Source organism: Globicephala melas, chromosome 8 (assembly GCF_963455315.2).
Source record: "Globicephala melas chromosome 8, mGloMel1.2, whole genome shotgun sequence".
Lineage (NCBI taxonomy): Eukaryota > Metazoa > Chordata > Mammalia > Artiodactyla > Delphinidae > Globicephala > Globicephala melas.
The window spans coordinates 12,870,368-12,887,960 of NC_083321.1; the positions used below are offsets into that span (position 1 = coordinate 12,870,368).

At 49.2% G+C, this 17,593-nt stretch overlaps 1 protein-coding gene across 2 annotated transcripts; it reads left to right on the forward strand.

Annotated features, from left to right (window-relative positions):
- The first annotated feature begins 3,497 nt into the window (after positions 1-3,497).
- Positions 3,498-13,151, forward strand: RAPSN (receptor associated protein of the synapse). Of its 2 annotated transcripts, XM_030864460.2 has the most exons (8): positions 3,498-3,689; positions 4,266-4,604; positions 9,864-10,022; positions 10,577-10,675; positions 10,752-10,874; positions 11,373-11,426; positions 12,421-12,620; positions 13,079-13,151. In XM_030864460.2, exons 1-8 carry the CDS (start codon positions 3,498-3,500, stop codon positions 13,149-13,151), a joined length of 1,239 nt encoding a protein of 412 aa, XP_030720320.1. The 2 variants fall into 2 exon arrangements, with proteins under 2 accessions (XP_030720320.1, XP_060160384.1); XM_060304401.1 differs by lacking the exons at positions 10,752-10,874; positions 11,373-11,426.
- Positions 13,152-17,593: the final 4,442 nt, after the last annotated feature.

A 17,593-nucleotide genomic window follows, 5' to 3' on the forward strand; every position in this document is an offset into this window, starting at 1 on the left:
GTCCCGGTTCAAGAGCACTTCCCCTGGGGCGTCCCGGTATCCTTGTCGAGTCCCAAGGGCCCCTCCTCCATCCCCTCGACCTATGCTGAGCATGCACCCCCGCCCCACTCCCAGATTGCCCCACTGTGGACCCATTTTGCTCGCAGTGAACAGGAAGTCATCTCTGCCTCTACTCAGTTTCCCCAGGACGAGGCAGACATGGCAGATCGGCTGTAAGCCTGGAGTGGTTGCTTTAAATTTCAAAATTAAACTTTCACTTCTCCCCTTTTTTCCCCATTAATTTAACATATTTATTGAGTGGCCAGTGTGTGCCAGGTCTTGCTCTGGAGACATAGTCAGTGATGAATGAGATGAAGTCCCTGCCCACACATCTGAGTGGGGGAAACAGACACTAAGCCAATAACCTCATTAATGAATATGGTAAATCTTGTATCAGAATGGGATGTAATTCTCTATGAGTGTAATAATAAGCTGATCCACCTCAACTAGGACTTAACTGGGCAGAATGTCAGGGTAGGGACCACGAGGGGCAAAGGCCCTGGGGCAAACAGGTTGGCAGTTCCTCACAAGTGGAACACAGAGTTACCTATGACCCAGCAATTCCACTCCTAGGTATATACCCAAGACATATGAAAACATGTGTCCACGTGAAAATTTGTACATGAATGTTTATAGCATCCTTATTCATAATAACCAAAAAGGGAAACAACCCAAATGTCCATTGACTAATGAATGGATAAACAAAATGGTGTATTGAATACTATTCAATGAATAGTACAATGAATACTATTCAGCCATAAAAAGGAATGAAGTTCTGATTCATGCTACAATATAGATGAACCTTAAAAACATTATACTGAGTGAAAGAAGCCAGTCACAAAAGGCCATATGTTGTATGATTCCATTTATATGAAATGTCCAGAATAGACAAGTCCATAGAAAGTAGATTGTGGTTGCAGAGGTTGTATTCGTTTGCTCAGGCTACCGTAACACTGTGCAACAGACTGGAGGGCTTAAACAATAGAAACTTATTTTCTCACAGTTCTGGAGGCCGGAAGTCAGAGATCAAGGTGTTAAAAGGGTGGGTTTCATTCTGAGGCCTCTCTCCTTGGCTCGTTGATGACCCTCTTTTTCCTCCTCTGTGTGTCTATGTCCTGATCTCTTCTTATGACACTAGTCATATTGGATCAGGGCCCCCTCTAATGACCTCATTTTACCTTTTTAGAGATGGTGTCTCCAGGAAATTCCCTGGCGGTCCAGTGGTTAGGACTCCGTGCTCTCACTGCAGAGGGCCCGGGTTCGATCCCTGGTCAGGGAACTAAAATCCCACAAGCCGGGTGGCACAGCCAAAAAAAAGGTGGTGTCTCCAATAAGGCACATTCCGAGGTTGGGGGGTGCGGTCTACATATCAACACCAACATATGAACGGGGACACAATTTAGCACCCCATAACACGAAGGAATGGGGGGTGACTACTAATGAGCACAGGGCTTCTTTTCAGGGTGATGAAAATGTTCTGATATTAGAAATTTGTGCTGATCAATGCACAAATTTGTGAATACAGGCACACCTCGAAAATACTGCAGGTTTGGTCCAGGACCACCACAGTAAAGCGAACATAACAATAAAGCAAGTCACATGAAGTTTTTGGTTTCCCAGTGCATATAAAAGTTACGTCTGTGCTATATTGTAGTCTATTAAGTGTGCAATAGCATTATGTCTAAAAACACAATGTTCAGACCTAAACTAAAAAATCTTTTATTGCTAAAAATGCTAACCATCCTCTGAGCCTTCAGTGAGTCATAGTAGTAACATCAAAGATCACTGATTACACCTCACCATAAGAAACATAATAATAATGAAAGAGCTTGACATATTATGAGAATTGCCAAAAGACAATCGCCAAAATGTGACACAGAGACAAGAAGTGGGCATACGTTGTTGGAAAAACGGTGCCGATAGACTTGCTCGACGCTGGTTTGCCACAAATCTTCAATTTGTGAAAAACAAAATATCTGCAAAGTGCAATAAAACACGATATGCTTGTATACTAAAAGCCAGTGTCCACTCTGAAAGGACAAATTTGCCCTGGGGCAAGAAGGAGTCTGGTTTGCAGAGAGGCAAGAGAAAGATGGGGTGAGTCGAGCTGGTGGAGATGGCAGGAGCCTCTCTCAACCCCATGAGCCCCAGTACTTCACTGGTCTGCTCCCTATACAAGACTTTGCCCTTCTCCACTGTGTCTGGCATTAAAACTCATTGTAAGGGACCCTTTCAAACTGGGACTGGGATTGGAATTGGGTATCTTTTAAACCTTCAAAGGGCAACTTCTGTTCCTCATGGGCAGTTTGCCATGGAGCATACGGACGCAGCTCTAGATAACCTCTTGCTTATTGTCACATAGTGTTTCCTGTGTGTCAGGCAGGCACTGTTCTAAGTCCTTGTCAATTACTAAGTCATTTAGTTCCAGCAGACCAGTAAAGGGACTTCCCTGCAGTCCAGTGGTTAAGACTTCGCCTTCCAATGCAGGGGGTATGGGTTCGATCCCTGGTCAGAGAGCTAAGGTCCCACATGGCTCGTGGGCAAAAAGCCAAAACATAAAACAGAAACAATATTGTAACAAATTCAATAAAGACTTTAAAGAATGGTCCACATCAAAAAGAAAGAAATCTTAAAAAAAAAAAAAAATCCAGTAAAGTAGGAACCATTATTCTCCTGCCCAAAGTCACGCTGCCCATGCAGATAATAAACGGCGGAGTCAGAATTCAGACCCTGGCAGCCTGGCTCCAGGGTCCACGCTGTTACCCACCCCACTGTGGGGCTCATAGCAAGCCTGTGGGTTAGGACTTGTTAGCCTATTGCAGCCTCAATTTACAGATGAGGAAACTGAGGCCCAGAGAGGTGAACGACTTGTGGCTGGGGTCGGACTGTGAGTTAGGACACGTTGGGATGGTGTGGGCACGTGCACGGGTAAGGGACCTCGGCGCCCAGTGACTCACAGGAACAGAGCCTGGGGTCGGTGGGTCTGGGGGGAAGGTTGTGATGGGGAGAGGCCCCAGCCTCCCTGCTGCCTGTGTGCCCAGCCTCATCCCTGCTTCTTCCAGCTCTCAGCCCACCCCTGGGGGCGGCTCCTTGGCAAGGCTGCGGGGAGGGCCTGCCCAGCCAGGAGGCTCAGGGCCAGTGTCAGAGGTGCTGAAGAGACGCCCAAGGGGATGCCTGGGGGGGCAGGCACCTTCCTCCCAGCTCGGAGGTGGGTGTGGCAGAGGCCCCGCATGACCTTGTGGCTGACATTCCTTGGCGGCCACGTGGCCCCAACTGGCAGGGACAGCTGCGGACAGCGACGGACCAGCTTTGTTCGCAGGGTGGCGCCTGCTCTCCATCCAGGCCCTGCTCCTTCTGGGGGCTCGGTGGGCAGCTGGCGCTCTGCGGCCCCCTCCATGAGTGTCTAGAGGCACGGAGCCACCAGGGTCTCTCTGGAGGGGGCTCGCGGCGCTGGGAGGATGGGGCAGGACCAGACGAAGCAGCAGATCGCGAAGGGGCTCCAGCTGTACCAGTCTAACCAGACAGAGAAGGCGCTGCAGGTGTGGACGAAGGTGCTGGAGAAGAGCTCGGACCTCGTGGGGCGTTTCCGCGTGCTGGGCTGCCTGGTCACGGCCCACTCGGAGATGGGCCGCTATAAGGAGATGCTGAAGGTGGGAGCGCCGCGGCCGGGCTGGGAGGGCAGGGCTGGGGCGAGATTTCTCCCAGGCCTCCCAGCCCCCCTCCCGCCTCCTCAGGCTCCCCTGTATCCCACAGGCTAGTGGCTGGGGCCTGAGGCTCTGAATCCACTGGGTCTTGGCTTTGGATTTGGGCCTGTGGCCTTGAACTCTGGTGTCTGAAGCTCTGAGACTGAGGTTCTCAGCCTCAGGGTTCGGGGAGCTGAAGGCCAGGTCTCAGAGTCGAGGTTCCAGCCTTCCTGTTTGGGGTTCTGAGTATGAGCCTAGGGGGCGCTGGCTCCAGGTTTGAGGCTGCGGATGGGTAGGTGGTGGAGACTGCAGACCTAGGCTCAGGATGGAGAGGTGGAAGCTGTGGGTCTGGGTTTGGGAGGTGGAGGCTCCTGGGCTGCAGCTTCTGGGGCTTCTGGGACTGGGGAGCAGGGAGCGCATCTGAGGCCGGGGGTGGACGCTCTGGGCCTGAGGCTTTGGGCTGTGAGGCTTGGAGGGACGGAGGCTCGGGTCCCAGGCTCAGGGTCCAGGCTGACGCTCCCGGCCTGCCACCCTGGCGGGCAGTTTGCTGTGGTACAGATCGACACGGCTCGGGAGCTGGAGGATGCCGACTTCCTCCTGGAGAGCTACCTGAACCTGGCGCGCAGCAACGAGAAGCTGTGCGAGTTTCACAAGACCATCTCCTACTGCAAGACCTGCCTCGGCCTGCCCGGCAACCGGGCAGCCACCCAGCTCGGAGGCCAGGTCAGCCTGAGCATGGGCAACGCCTTCCTGGGCCTCAGCCTCTTCCAGAAGGCCCTGGAGAGCTTCGAGAAGGCCCTGCGCTATGCCCACAACAACGATGACACCATGCTCGAGTGCCGTGTCTGTTGCAGCCTGGGCAGCTTCTACGCCCAGGTCAAGGTGGGCCCGGCCCCCCAGGGAGGGCGGTAGAGTCTCGGGCTCCCTGAGAGTCTCCCGTGAGCCACGCTCCCTGTTGCATCACCTCATTCAGTCCTCCCATTTAGGTAGCGATGAGGCAGACGAAAGCCTGGGAGGGAAAAGACAGCCAGGAAGTAAAGACATGGCCAGGCAGGGCAGAGCCAGAATTCAAGCCTTGATCTGTCTGACTTCCTGGGGGAATGGGAAGCTCCTATGTGAGGACAGGCCGTGAACCTGTACTGCCACGTGTTTGCTGTGTGATCTTGGGCAAGTCACCTCTCCTCTCTGAACCTATGAAATGAAGGAGAATGAAACCCACTTTACAGCGTGGTTGTAAGGATTCATTCATCAAATATGTACTGAGCATCTATGATATCCCAGACACTGTTGGCCTAGGGTGCCACAGTGAAAACAACAGCCAAGTCCATGGGTTCATGAACCTTGCATTCTAGCTGCGGGAGAGAGACAAATAAATGCAATCAGCAAATCAAGTATACAGCATGGTGGAAAGCGCCTAGGAAAAAGGCGAGCAGGGAAAGGGCATTAGAAGTGCTGAGGATGAGGTGTTGCAATTTCAAACAGGGTGGTTGGAAGGCCTTGTAGAGGTGATGTCTGATGTCTTGGAAGAAATGAGAGGGTGAATCATGCAGAAATATGGCAAAAGAATGAAAAAGAGGGAACAGTTAAAGCACAGCTCTGCCCTTGGGGGACCTTACCCAGTATGTTCAAGGAAGGCTGGAGGCCAGCAGCATGTGTGTGAGAAGAAGGTAGGCGGTGGTGGAGTCAGAGAGGTAAGGGGGAAGGGAGATGGCAGATTGAGAAGAAACTGATGGGGTCAATGACCTCAGACTTTTGGTCCTGAGCATTTGCTCTCTTTCCCCCTAGGCATCTAGGCCCATGGGGGATGTTAGTGCCTGGCACATAGTAGATGCTTAAAAAATCCTGGAGAGTGTAAATGCTGATGGATCAGAGGTGGAAGTATGAGGAAGTGAGAGTCATCCACGACCACACTGAGGATTTTGTTTTCAGCAACCAGATGTATGGGGAAGCCATTCAGTGAGATGCAATAGGATTGGAGAGGGATAGGGGTGTTTTATGACCTTTTTTATTATGAAGAAAATTAACCATGCAGGAAAGCAGAATAATGTAATGAATCTCCATATACCCACTACTTAGATTTAACAATTATTAATATTTTGCCATATTTGACTTACATATTTTTCACTGAAGTGTTGTGATACAAAATTATAGACATCATGATTTTTTTTTTTTTTTTGCGGTTCGCGGGCCTCTCACTGTTGTGGCCTCTCCCGTTGCAGAGCACAGGCTCCGGATGCGCAGGCTCAGCGGCCATGGCTCAGGGGCCCAGCCGCTCCGTGGCTTGTGGGATCTTCCCAGACCAGGGCACGAGCCCGCGTCCCCTGCATCGGCAGGCAGACTCTCAACCACTGCGCCACCAGGGAAGCCCCATCATGATATTTTACCCCGAAGTAATTCTGTATGCATTTCTGAAAAAAAAAAAAAAAAGAAAGAAAGAAAGACCATTTTCTGATATAAGGACACTTTCTTACATAATCACAATACTATTTATCACACACACCATATTGAACAATTATCTCTTAAATTTCTCTACTTATCCTGAAAATATGCCTTTATCCTCAGCTTGTTTGAATTGGAATACAAACAAGAACCACACATTGCAGTGGTTATTATGTCTCCCGAGTCTCTTTCTATAGAGAATTCCTACCCTTCCCTTTATTTTCCATGGTTTATTGAGGAAGCTGGATTAATTGCCTTGTAGAATGTTCCATCTCATTGTCTCATTGCTTCCTCAAGGAGTCATGTAAGTTGTTTCTTTGTCTCCATGACTCTCTATGAACTAGAACTTACATAATGACTTGGTAAGATTTAGGTCACGCATTTTTGGTGAGAATACTATACAAGCGAGGCTGCGTGCTTCATATCACATCATATCAGTAGTTAAGGGAGTGACCACCTGATCCCACTGTTTTCATCCTTGCTGTCTTCCTTTCACGACCAGTAGGTTAACTTGTGGGGTGACACTTTGGCTGTGAATATTCAGTTCTGCAACAACATTTTCCGTAATGGTTTGAGCATCCATTGATGTTTGTTGCCTGAATCAATTCTTTCATTTCAACTCTCAGGAAATGGTGATTTCCAAGTTCTATCATGCCTTCTGCAATTATTAGCTGGGATTTTTCTATAAGGGAGAACTTTCCCTCTTTAACTGGAGCTAGTTGATTACGCTGAAATACAGTTCCTTAAGGAAAGGCAGAATAAATACTTTTTCTCTTTCCTTTAATTACCACTTTCCAGAATAATGAGTTGATGTGATAGTTGCCTTCAATGATCACGCTTACTTGTTTTGCTTCCTCTTTTTGTAGTATCGTGAAATCATGGATTTAAAAAAATATTCAGTACTCGTCAGTCAGTTGCAATCATTGTTCCTTTTGATACTCGTATTATCTTAATTTTAGTCGGTGGAATTCTCTTTAGTATGGCTACTGTGTCCTTTTGACAAGACTTCATTTAGTCTTTGAAAGAAAGCATTCTTGTTTTCTGGCACAATAGCCTGTCCCACACACGTTTTGTATACTGTCGTCCCTCGGTATCTGCGGAGGATTGGTTCCAGGATCCCCCAGGACACCCAAATCCGGGAGTGCTCAAGTCTCTTATATAAAATGGTGTAGTATTTGCATAAAATCTACATACATTCCCTCCACCCCATACTTTAACTCATCTCTAGATTACTTATAATAATACCTAATACAATGTAAATGCTATGTAAATATAAACTGGTGTGTGGCAAATTCAAGTTTTGCTTTTTCGGAACTTTCTGGATTTTTCCCCCCAATATTTTCAACCCTCGGTTGGTTGAATTCAAGGATGTGGAACCCTTGAATCCAGAGGGCCCACTCTATTTCCTGCTCCAAACCTGGACCCAGCCATTCCTCCGGGTCCTTTTTTAGTAGGAAATGGTATTTAAAGACCAAACGTGGGCTCTCAGGATGCTCGCGGCTACTGGGTTGTTGTTGCTACTAAATCTCTTCTGTTGTGAGGACAACAGGACTTTATACTGATATTTCCAATTCATATCCAATGTTTCAGGATTTTCCTTAATTTATTTCAGACTTGATTCTCTTTTCTCTTAGACTGAAAATCTTGGTTTCTAAATATTTACTTTATCCTACAAAGTACATAAAAGAATTTCAAAAGACAATACCAATATTGTCTTACTCAAAAAAAAAAAAAATGACGAATGAGGTTTGATTTCTTTGCCATTCTTTTGTCTTTATAATATATCCCACTATGACTGAACTGTTCAAGTATATATTTTAAGGTCCTTTGAAATAATAACTTTTCTGTATGGCTATATTAATATATAACATATATAATATAATATATAATATATTAATATATATTATAAAACAATCGTAATATACTATGATAGAATATTATAATATACCTTGATTGTATTATAATATATACTTATGATTAGAATTGATTATAATATTAATATAATGATATACATTAAGGTCATTTGTTTCCATTTTCTATTTTTAGGGTTTTTAAAATTAAATTTAATATTTTAAAGTCTGTAAAACACTTACATGGCTTCAAGTTAAAAAGTACATAGTAGGGACTTCCCTGGTGGTCCAGGTGAGACTCCGTGCTCCCAATGCGGGGGCCCCCAGGTTCGAGCCCTGGTCGGGGAGCTAGATCCCGCATGCGTGCCGCAACCGGGAGTCTGCATGCCCCAACGAGGATCCCGCGTGCCACAGCTAAGACCCGGTGCAGCCAAAAATAAATCAATAAATAATAAATTAATAAAAAGTACATAGTACAAATTAAGTATGTTAGGAACAGGTTTTTATTGGGGTTACCGAGAGTTCTCTTTTGGTCATATTAACTTGTTAGATATTAAATAAAAATTCAAATAGGTTTTCTACAAAGAAGAACAGAGAAGTGGGGCTGTAGCTAAATGGGACATGAGGTCAAAGAAGGTTATTTGATTGTTTTGTTTTGTTTTGTTTTTCAAATGAGGTAAGAAATGCCAGGCTGTGATTTTACATTGATAGGAATGATTCAGTAGAAAGAGACTGGGGATGGGGTTCCAGAGCCCACATGGAGGGGGTCATATTTAATTTGATAGGAGCAGGGAGTAGCAGGAAAGGAGGCAGTGTGGGAACAGATCTGGTGGGTTTGACGGATAAGGTGGATAAGGGAGCTCCTCTCTGATTTTCTTCTCTTTTTTTAAAAATAGTAAAGTTATTTATTTGTTTATTTTTGGCTGCATTGGGTCTTTGTTGCTGCGCGCGGGCTTTCTCTAGTTACAGCGAGCGGGGCTACTCTTCGCTGCGGTGCACGGGCTTCTCATTGCGGTGGCTTCTCTTGTTGTGGAGCACGGGCTCTAGGCGCGCAGGCTTCAGTAGTTGTGGCGCACAGGCTAAGTAGTTGTGGCATGCGGGCTCAGTAGTTGTGGCTCACAGGCTCTGGAGCGCAGGCTCAGTAGTTGTGGTGCACGGGCTTAGTTGCTCTGCGACATGTGGGATCTTCCTGGACCAGGGCCCCTGCATTGGCAGGCGGATTCTTAACCACTGCGCCCCCAGGGAAGTCCCTCTTCTGTTTTCTTAATGGTGCATGCATAAGGTGAGCTCATGTGCTAATAATGGACAGGTTGAGAAGACATTTGGAAGTCTGAGGAGAAAGAAAGGTGAGAGGATGATTTCTTTGCCTCAGTGAGTCTGTCCCAATGTTTTTTGAGCTGACTGTGCTGGCAGTCACCGAACATTCAGTGATGACTGGGTGCCAGGGGGCAAACTCCATTGGGGTTGGAGTGGGCTCTGATATCCCCACCACCACCCTTCTGTGTGTCTCTGAAGCCGAGGGGCCCAACTGGGACTGGGTGAGAGGAGAAGCCAACTGTATTTTCTTCCTTCTCATTCATTCGTTCATTCATTCATTCAATAAATACTTTAGGCTAAGTGCCAGGAACTGTGCTAGGCTCTTGCCATACATTGGCAAACCAGATGAAAACCCCTGTGTTCGTGGAGCCCACACCTGTGCACTGGCTGTTGCCTCTGTCTGGATCACTCTTTCCCTGGACACCAGAATGAATTCATGAATGAATGAACACGCGGTGGAGGGTTCCACTTAGGGGCAGCTCCTGCCATTCAGTGTGCCCCCTCCCAGCCCACCCCCTCCCTGTGTCCCCTGCAGGACTACGAGAAAGCCCTGTTCTTCCCCTGCAAGGCTGCAGAGCTCGTCAACGACTATGGCAAAGGCTGGAGCCTCAAGTACCGGGCCATGAGCCAGTACCACATGGCTGTGGCGTATCGCCTGCTGGGCCACCTGGGCAGTGCCATGGAGTGCTGTGAGGTGGGGCAGTAGGGAATGGGGGCAGTTAGAGGGTGGTAGTGTAGGCAGGGTCTGGGCCCAGTGCCTCTTCCTGCCAACTCAGCCCACTGAGGCCCCCAAGCCTTGCCCCTGGCCCCTCCTCTCTACAGCTGAGCCCCTGAAGGATGAGTTTGTTCCCCAGTCCCCCTGCCCCAAACCTCATTCCCTTCTAGTCTGTTTTCAGGGGAGAGCACTTCCTTCTGCCCCCCAATCCCTGCCAAAAAAAGTGCCCTTATGGGGCACTTTAAGTAGGAAGAGAGCCAGTCTCTGGAGTTCCACTGATCTGGGTTCGAATCCCAACTTTGCCACTTAATAACCTGGTGACCTTGGTCAAGTCACTTCTGTTCTCAGAGCCTCAGTTTCCAGTGCTGTCAGACCTCAGTGGTTCAGTGCATGGGCCTCAGCACCATGAAAGGTGTATTGGGCTCTGAGGATGTTGGTGACCCTGGACTGCCCATCAGAGGGGCCCAATGGGTGAAGGCACCCCAGTGGTGGGGGGCAGACGAGCAGGTCTGAGTGACCGGCCTCTGTCACAGGAGTCTATGAAGATTGCACTGCAGCATGGGGACCGGCCACTGCAGGCACTCTGCCTGCTCTGCTTTGCTGACATCCACCGGAGCCGTGGGGACCTGGAGGTGAGGTCACCGGGATGCAGGGGGAGGTGGTGCGAGCCTGGCCTGGCCTGACTCCACCCCTGACCTGGCTGTGCAGACAGCCTTCCCTAGGTACGACTCTGCCATGAGCATCATGACCGAGATTGGAAACCGCCTGGGGCAGGTACAGGTGCTGCTGGGTGTGGCCAAGTGCTGGGTGGCCAGGAAGGCGCTGGACAAGGTGAGGTGGACCCCTTTCCTGCAGCTCCCAGCTCTCCCCAGTGCTCCCACTTGAGGCCAGTAGGTCAACCAACAATGCGTGGGTCTGGTTCTGGGCTGGACTCTTTCAGACACTTTGTCTAACATCAGCCTCACCCCAGTCCCATGAGGCCAGAGGATTCCAGATCATTTTCCAGGCTCAGAGAAGGTCCATGACTTGCCCGGTCCAACAGCTAGTAAAGGGCTAGGCCTGGGGTTTGCACTCAGGACACTTTAACTGCCTCCTATGATTTCACGACACCTCGTGAAATAGGAATGTTCTTCCCACTCTATATCTGAGTAAACTGAGGCAGCTCTGGTGACTGTACCCCAGCCTTTTCCTCTTATCTTCACACACAGGGCAGCTGCCCACCGGTGCTGCCCTCCCCAGACCCACCCCTCCCTACCCCTTCCTTCCCTGTGAGCTAAGGCCTCTGTCAGACAGCGCTGCCTGCAGCCCTGGCCTGTGCTCACCTTCCAGGCTCTGGAGGCCATCGAGAGAGCCCAGGACCTGGCCGAGGAGGTGGGGAACAAGGTCAGAACTGAGTCCGTCTGCTGGGTCTGGAGTCAAGAGCCCAAGGTGGGATCTTGGGTGCGTGGGGAGGCCCCCCTGAGCCTGCTCCTGCACTGAGCCTCTCCTGGTCTCCAGGAGCCGCCCCCATCGTCCCCAGACCCTGGCTGTTTCTCTTCCCCCCAGAGAGCACTTCGGAGGGCAGGGCAAGAATTCCATAGCTCAGGGGATATCAGAATTCCTCAGAGGTTTCTTGATGGTCATTAAAACTCCTAACAGTGGCCTCCACTCATACAGAGGTGGGCATCACAGGGCTCTTCTAGGTATCGGTTCCAGGCCTCAGTGGCTCCCTGCAAGGTGAGTACAGCAAGCCCCACTTTACAGATGAGGAAAGTGAGGCAGAGATGTGCTAACTCCAAAGCCCGTGTTCCTTTCATAGTATATGTGGCCCCTCCACATTTGATAATCATATCCGAACCTTTAAATGTTGAAAATAACCTCAGTGTTTCTCGAAGTCTTCAGAAGATGTGCATTTCTCAGGGATCAGGTGCACAGTCCAACTGAACATGCTACATATATGTGCCTTGGCTGGATGATACCTGCTCCGGTTTACTCAGATATCTCGGGCTCTTCAGAAGCGCTGATGAGCTGCTGTGTGTATTTAATTAACAAAAACAGGAAAGAAAATTAATTATTATGAGGTCAGTGCAGCAGGTTTGGTCAATAAAATCCTTCAAAAGCATGGAGTCCCCAGCGGGTTCTAGGAGGAAGGATCACCCATCTCACCTACCTCCTTTCTGCGTGAGGGGAAACCAAGGCCCAGAGAGGGCAGGACGTTTTTCCTAGGCCCACCAGCAAGGCAGGAATGCAGCCAGGACAGGACCCCTGTGTACTGACCACCCGGTGGCCCTGTGGGGACAGCTTCTTGGGCTGGGCAAGGAGGGAAGCAGGGCAGCTGCTCACTAGCACTGACTTGTCTCATCCCCACGTCCTGCTCTCCTGGCCGCACCGGCCCCAGCTGGGCCAGCTTAAGCTTCACTGCCTGAGCGAGAGCATCTACCGCAGCAGAGGTCTGCAGCGGGAGCTGCGCGCCCACGTCGTGCGCTTCCACGAGTGCGTGGAGGAGACAGAGCTCTACTGCGGCCTGTGCGGCGAGTCCATAGGCGAGAAGAATAGCCGGCTGCAGGCTCTGCCCTGCTCCCACATCTTCCACCTCAGGTGAGTGCCCCGCCGGTGGGCACAAGGCACTCGGGGCCTCCCTGGGGCCTAGTCACAATAGTGATACGAACAGCAAAGACTTACACAGTGCTTTCGGCATCCCATGCCCGTTCCAAGCGTTTCCTATTAACTCATTGAATCCTCCCAGTAGCCCTATGAGGTGGATGTTCTATTATTCTCCCCAAAGAGGGCCAGAGAGGCATCTCAAAGGTCATGGGATTTAGATGCCCAGGGCCAGAGCTGCCTCCATCACAACCTCCTGACTCCCAGCCCAGGCTCTGCCCTGGAGGCCTCCCCAGGCAGAGTGCAAGGGGCCAGCAGGGCTGCTGGCAGGAGCCTGTGGTGGGGGGGTGGCTGTGGATACCTCCTGCACCTGCAAAGGAAGGAGGAAGAGAGAGGGCCAGGCCCAGGATGGGAGGACAGGCCCGCTGAATGGACAGGGCCCTTTGCTTCCCAAGGTGCCTGCAGAACAACGGGACGCGGAGCTGCCCCAACTGCCACCGCTCATCCATGAAGCCTGGCTTTGTATGACCCCATCAGGTCGTGGGCTTCTGCCTCGCCTCCCCTGCTCCTTCTCTAGCCTCACGCTGAAGGCCGCCCTGACCAGCTGCGCCTCCAGTACCTGTTTACTCCTGGGGCAGCCTCCAGGGCCTCCTCTGGCCTCAGCCAGGGCATGGGGCCTGCCCACTGCTGCTCCTCCAGGCCCAGCTGCCCTCCCCCACCTCTCTGTACTTTGCTCTTTACAGAAAAATAAACCGTTTGTACCTGGTCCCAGCAATTCTGATTTTCCCTGCCCGAGGTCTGACGGGTGGAGGAGAGTGGGAGTGAGGCTCCCCAGGTGAGCTTCCTCAGACAAACGTGTCTCTGTGCCCATATGTAGGAGTTCCTCCAGCTGCCCTTCCAGGTTTGGGGGCTGCCACCGTGAGCCAGAGGCAAGATCCTGCAGGTGAGGAGCACCTTTAAATGCTGACATGCAGGGCTGGAGAGGAAGATGTGATGAACAGTAAACATAGTAAACCAGCAAGGTAGAAATCCTGTTAGAAAGGTGTTATGGACGGAATTGTGTCCCCCAGATTCATGTGTTGAAGCCCTAACCCCCAGCATGACTATATCAGGAGGCAGGGCCTTTAAGGAGGTAATTAGGGTTAAATGAGGTCATGAGGATGGGGCCCTAATCCGTTAGGACTGGTGTCCTCATAAGAAGAGGGGGAAACACCAGAGAGCTCTCTCTCTCTCTCTGTGCTGCACAGAGAAAAGACTGTCTGAGGACACAGTCTTACTGCAACCATCTGCAAGCCAGGAAGAGAGGCCTCACCAGAAACCTGCTTTCCTGGCACCTTGATGTTGGACCTCCCAGCCACCAGAACTGTGAGGAAATACATTTCTGTTGTTTAAGCCACCCAGTCTGTGGTATTTTGTTATTGTGAAACTAATGGCAGAAACTAGCAGACTAATATAAAAGTGATAAGTGCTTTGGAACAATAAAGAATAGAGCAGCATTCTTCTTCCTCATCTTCATTCCCTTCTCTTCTTGTCAGTCCTAAAACCATTAGGTGGGACAGAGCAAGACAGGCATCCATGTGGAGGGGTGGCCTGGTGTGGGATATCGGAGCCCAACTAGGTGAGGAGAGTGTCCACACAAGGGAAACCCCAATGTGGGGAGGTAGAGCCTGTGTGGAGAGAGAAGGGTCCCCACACACACGGGTGCCTCATCCTGAAGTGTAAGAGCCCAAGTAAGGGGAGAAAGGAGTTCACATGAGGACAAGGCCTGGTGCTGTGTATTGGGGCCAAGAAAGGTGAGGAAGACATCCATGCAGATGGGCAGTCTGGGAGCTGGAGCCTGAACAGGGCAAGGCGGGCAGCTATGCACAGGGCAGCCTGGTGTGGTGTGTCAGAGTCAGAGCAGGGTGATGAGGACACCCTGGAGGAGAAAGGCCTAGCATAGGTGCCTGAGCAAAGTGAGGAGAGCATCCACGTGGTGGTGGTGGGTGGAATATGGTCCAGGGCAGAGTGTCAGAGACCAAGTCAGGTAAGGTGGGCAGCTGGCATGGGCTGTTGGGGCCTAAGTGGGCTAAGGAGAAACCCAAGAGGGAGAAGGTTGGGTGTGAGGTGTCAGAGCTTTCTTTCTTTCTTTTTTTTTTTTTTTTTTTTTAACTTTTTGGCTGAGCCACGTGGCTTGTGGGATCCTAGTTCCCTGACGAGGGAGCGAACTCGCACCCTCAGCAGTGAAAGTGCAGAGTCCTTACCACTGGACTACCAGGGAATTCCCTGTTAGAGCTTGAGTAGAGCAAATAGGGCATGCACATGGGGCATTTGAACAAAGATGGATTGAAGAAGGATCTGTGCCTGGAAGGGAGTGGCAATGAGAATTTGATTACATAGAAGGGTTGATCAAATACGGAAACATATTAAAGGTAATGGGTGACAGGTCACTATTGAAGAAGAGAGTTACAAATAAGGAAAGGAAGAAAACCAAAGGGACCCAGTCATATTCAATTGGAATTGTAGAGATTAGTGTGAATTATTGGATTTCTAAATATATAGCTTAATAGAGAAATAAATATAGTTACAAATGTGTGTGTGTGTGTGTGCGCGGAAACACTCGTGCCTGGGAGTGACATGCCAGGAGCAATGAGCACATCTAGTGCCCAGATATTGGCTTCTAAATACCATGTTCCACTAATAGAACCAAGACTCTTTGGAGAAATGGCTGATTCTAGGCCTGGACCAGGGAAATTACAAGATGAACCTGGAATATCTTATGTCAAAAAGCAAAGAAAGCTGAAAGAATGATGAAGATAACCCAAAAGGTCACAGGAGCCAGAATGAATGGGCTCCCACTGGCCCATTAATAATGACTGTCTTAATCAGCTCAGGCTGCCATAACACAATACCATACACTGGGTGGCTAAAACAACTGAAATTTATTTTCTCACAGTTTTGGAGATTGGAAGTACAAGATCAGGGTGCCAGCAGGGTTGGTTCCTGGTGAGGCCCTCTTCCTGGCTTGCAGACAGCCACTTTCTCACTGTGCGCTCACATGGCGTTTTCTCTGTGCTTATGTATAGAGAGGGAGAGAGCAAGATCTTCCTCTCTTCCTCTTCTTCTCAGGTCACTAATCCCATCATGAGGTCCCCACCCTCATGACCTAATTGAACCCTAATTACCTCCCAAAGATCCCATCTCCAAATACCTTACATTGAGGGTTAAACCTTCAGCATATGAATTTGGAGGTGGGGATGCAAACATTCAGTCCATAGCAATGATTTATTGGATAAAACAAGAATCCATACTGATGTAAATAAATAAATGAATACATTAAAAATTTGATGAAGAAGAATGGGATAGTTACATAGTTCCAAAGTACTTCCCCACAAAATAGTTATTAATTTCAAGGGGAAAACAATTAACCTCATAGTGGAGAAGGTTTGCAGATACGAGATTAATCAAGTGAGAAAGGTTAACATCTCCAGTAATGGGACAAAATGAAATCAACTGCTACCTGAATGAATGGAGTGAGAAACTCAGTATCTCTATTCCTGCAAAGATGAATCACCTGAATGTAAAATCATGAGGAAACACCAGATAAACACAAATTTAGAAATATTCTACAGAGTAACTGTAATCTTCAAAAGTGTCAAGGTTATGAAGCCAAGGAAAGACTGAGAAACAATTCCAGATTGAAAGAAACTAAAGAACTACAACTAAATACAATGCCTAATTCTGGTCTTGATTCTGGACTGGATCCAAGTCCAGAATCAGTATGTCCTTTAATGCTATGAAGGACATTTTTGGGACAATTGGTGGAATTTGAATGCAGTCTGAGGATTAAATGGTAGAAACATATCAAGGTTAACTTCCTGATATTGAAGGTTGTATTGTGCTTAAGTATGAAAATGTCCTGGATTGTAGGAAATTCCCACCAAAGTATTTGAGGTGATGTGGTATCCCATCAGCAATTTTCCCACAAATGATGCAAGAAAAAAAATTATTTGCACTGTATTTGCAACTTTTCTTTAGGTTTGAGATTATTTTCAAACTAAAAATATATAATTAAAAAAAAAAAGAGCAGACTTCCTTGGTGGTCCAGTGGTTAAGACTCTGTTTTCCCAATGCAGGGGGAACAGGTTCGATCCCTGGTTGGGGAGCTAAGATCCCACATGCTTGGTGCGGCCAAGAGAAAAAAAAAAATGTGGAGTTTTTGGGCTTCCCTGGTGGTGCAGTGGTTGAGAGTCCGCCTGCCGATGCAGGGGACACGGGTTCGTGCCCCGGTCCAGGAAGGTCCCACATGCCGCAGAGCGGCTAGGCCCGTGAGCCACGGCCGCTGAGCCTGCGCGTCCAGAGCCTGTGCTCCACAACGGGAGAGGCCACAACAGTGAGAGGCCCGCGTATCGCAAAAAAAAAAAAAAAAGAGCAGCACAGGGTAAGGGGTTGAGTAGTGTGGGGACAGGAAGGACCCAGCAGGGCAGGCTGCAGCATTAAAAGGCTGTGAGTGTGGGTCTGGATGAGAAGGAGGTATTTGAGCAAAGACTTGAAGGAGCAAAGGTAAGGGAGTGAAGCAAGAAAATATCCTGGAAAGAACATTCCAGGAGAATGGAACAGAGTCCAAGACAGGAGCTGGCCTGGCCTGGTCACGGAGCAGCAAGGAGCCCTGTAACTGTGAGCAGGAGGGGAAGGAGTGGGAGTCGAGGTCCCCGAGAAAATCGTGGGAGAGCAAAAACCTGCAGGGCCCTGGGCCTTTGTAGGGATCTGGGGCCGTTGTAGAGACCTTGGCTTTTACTCTGAGTCTCGCAGCTGCTGCAGGGTTTTGAGCAGAGGAGTGACATGATCTGATGAGGCTTTAAAATAATTCCTTTGGTTGCTGTGTTGAGAACAGACTACACAAGACAACTGGCCCGGATGCTTCAAAAATGTTGATGTCATGAAAGACCAGAAAAGGGTGGGGGACTGTTCCAGACTAAAGGAGGCTAAAG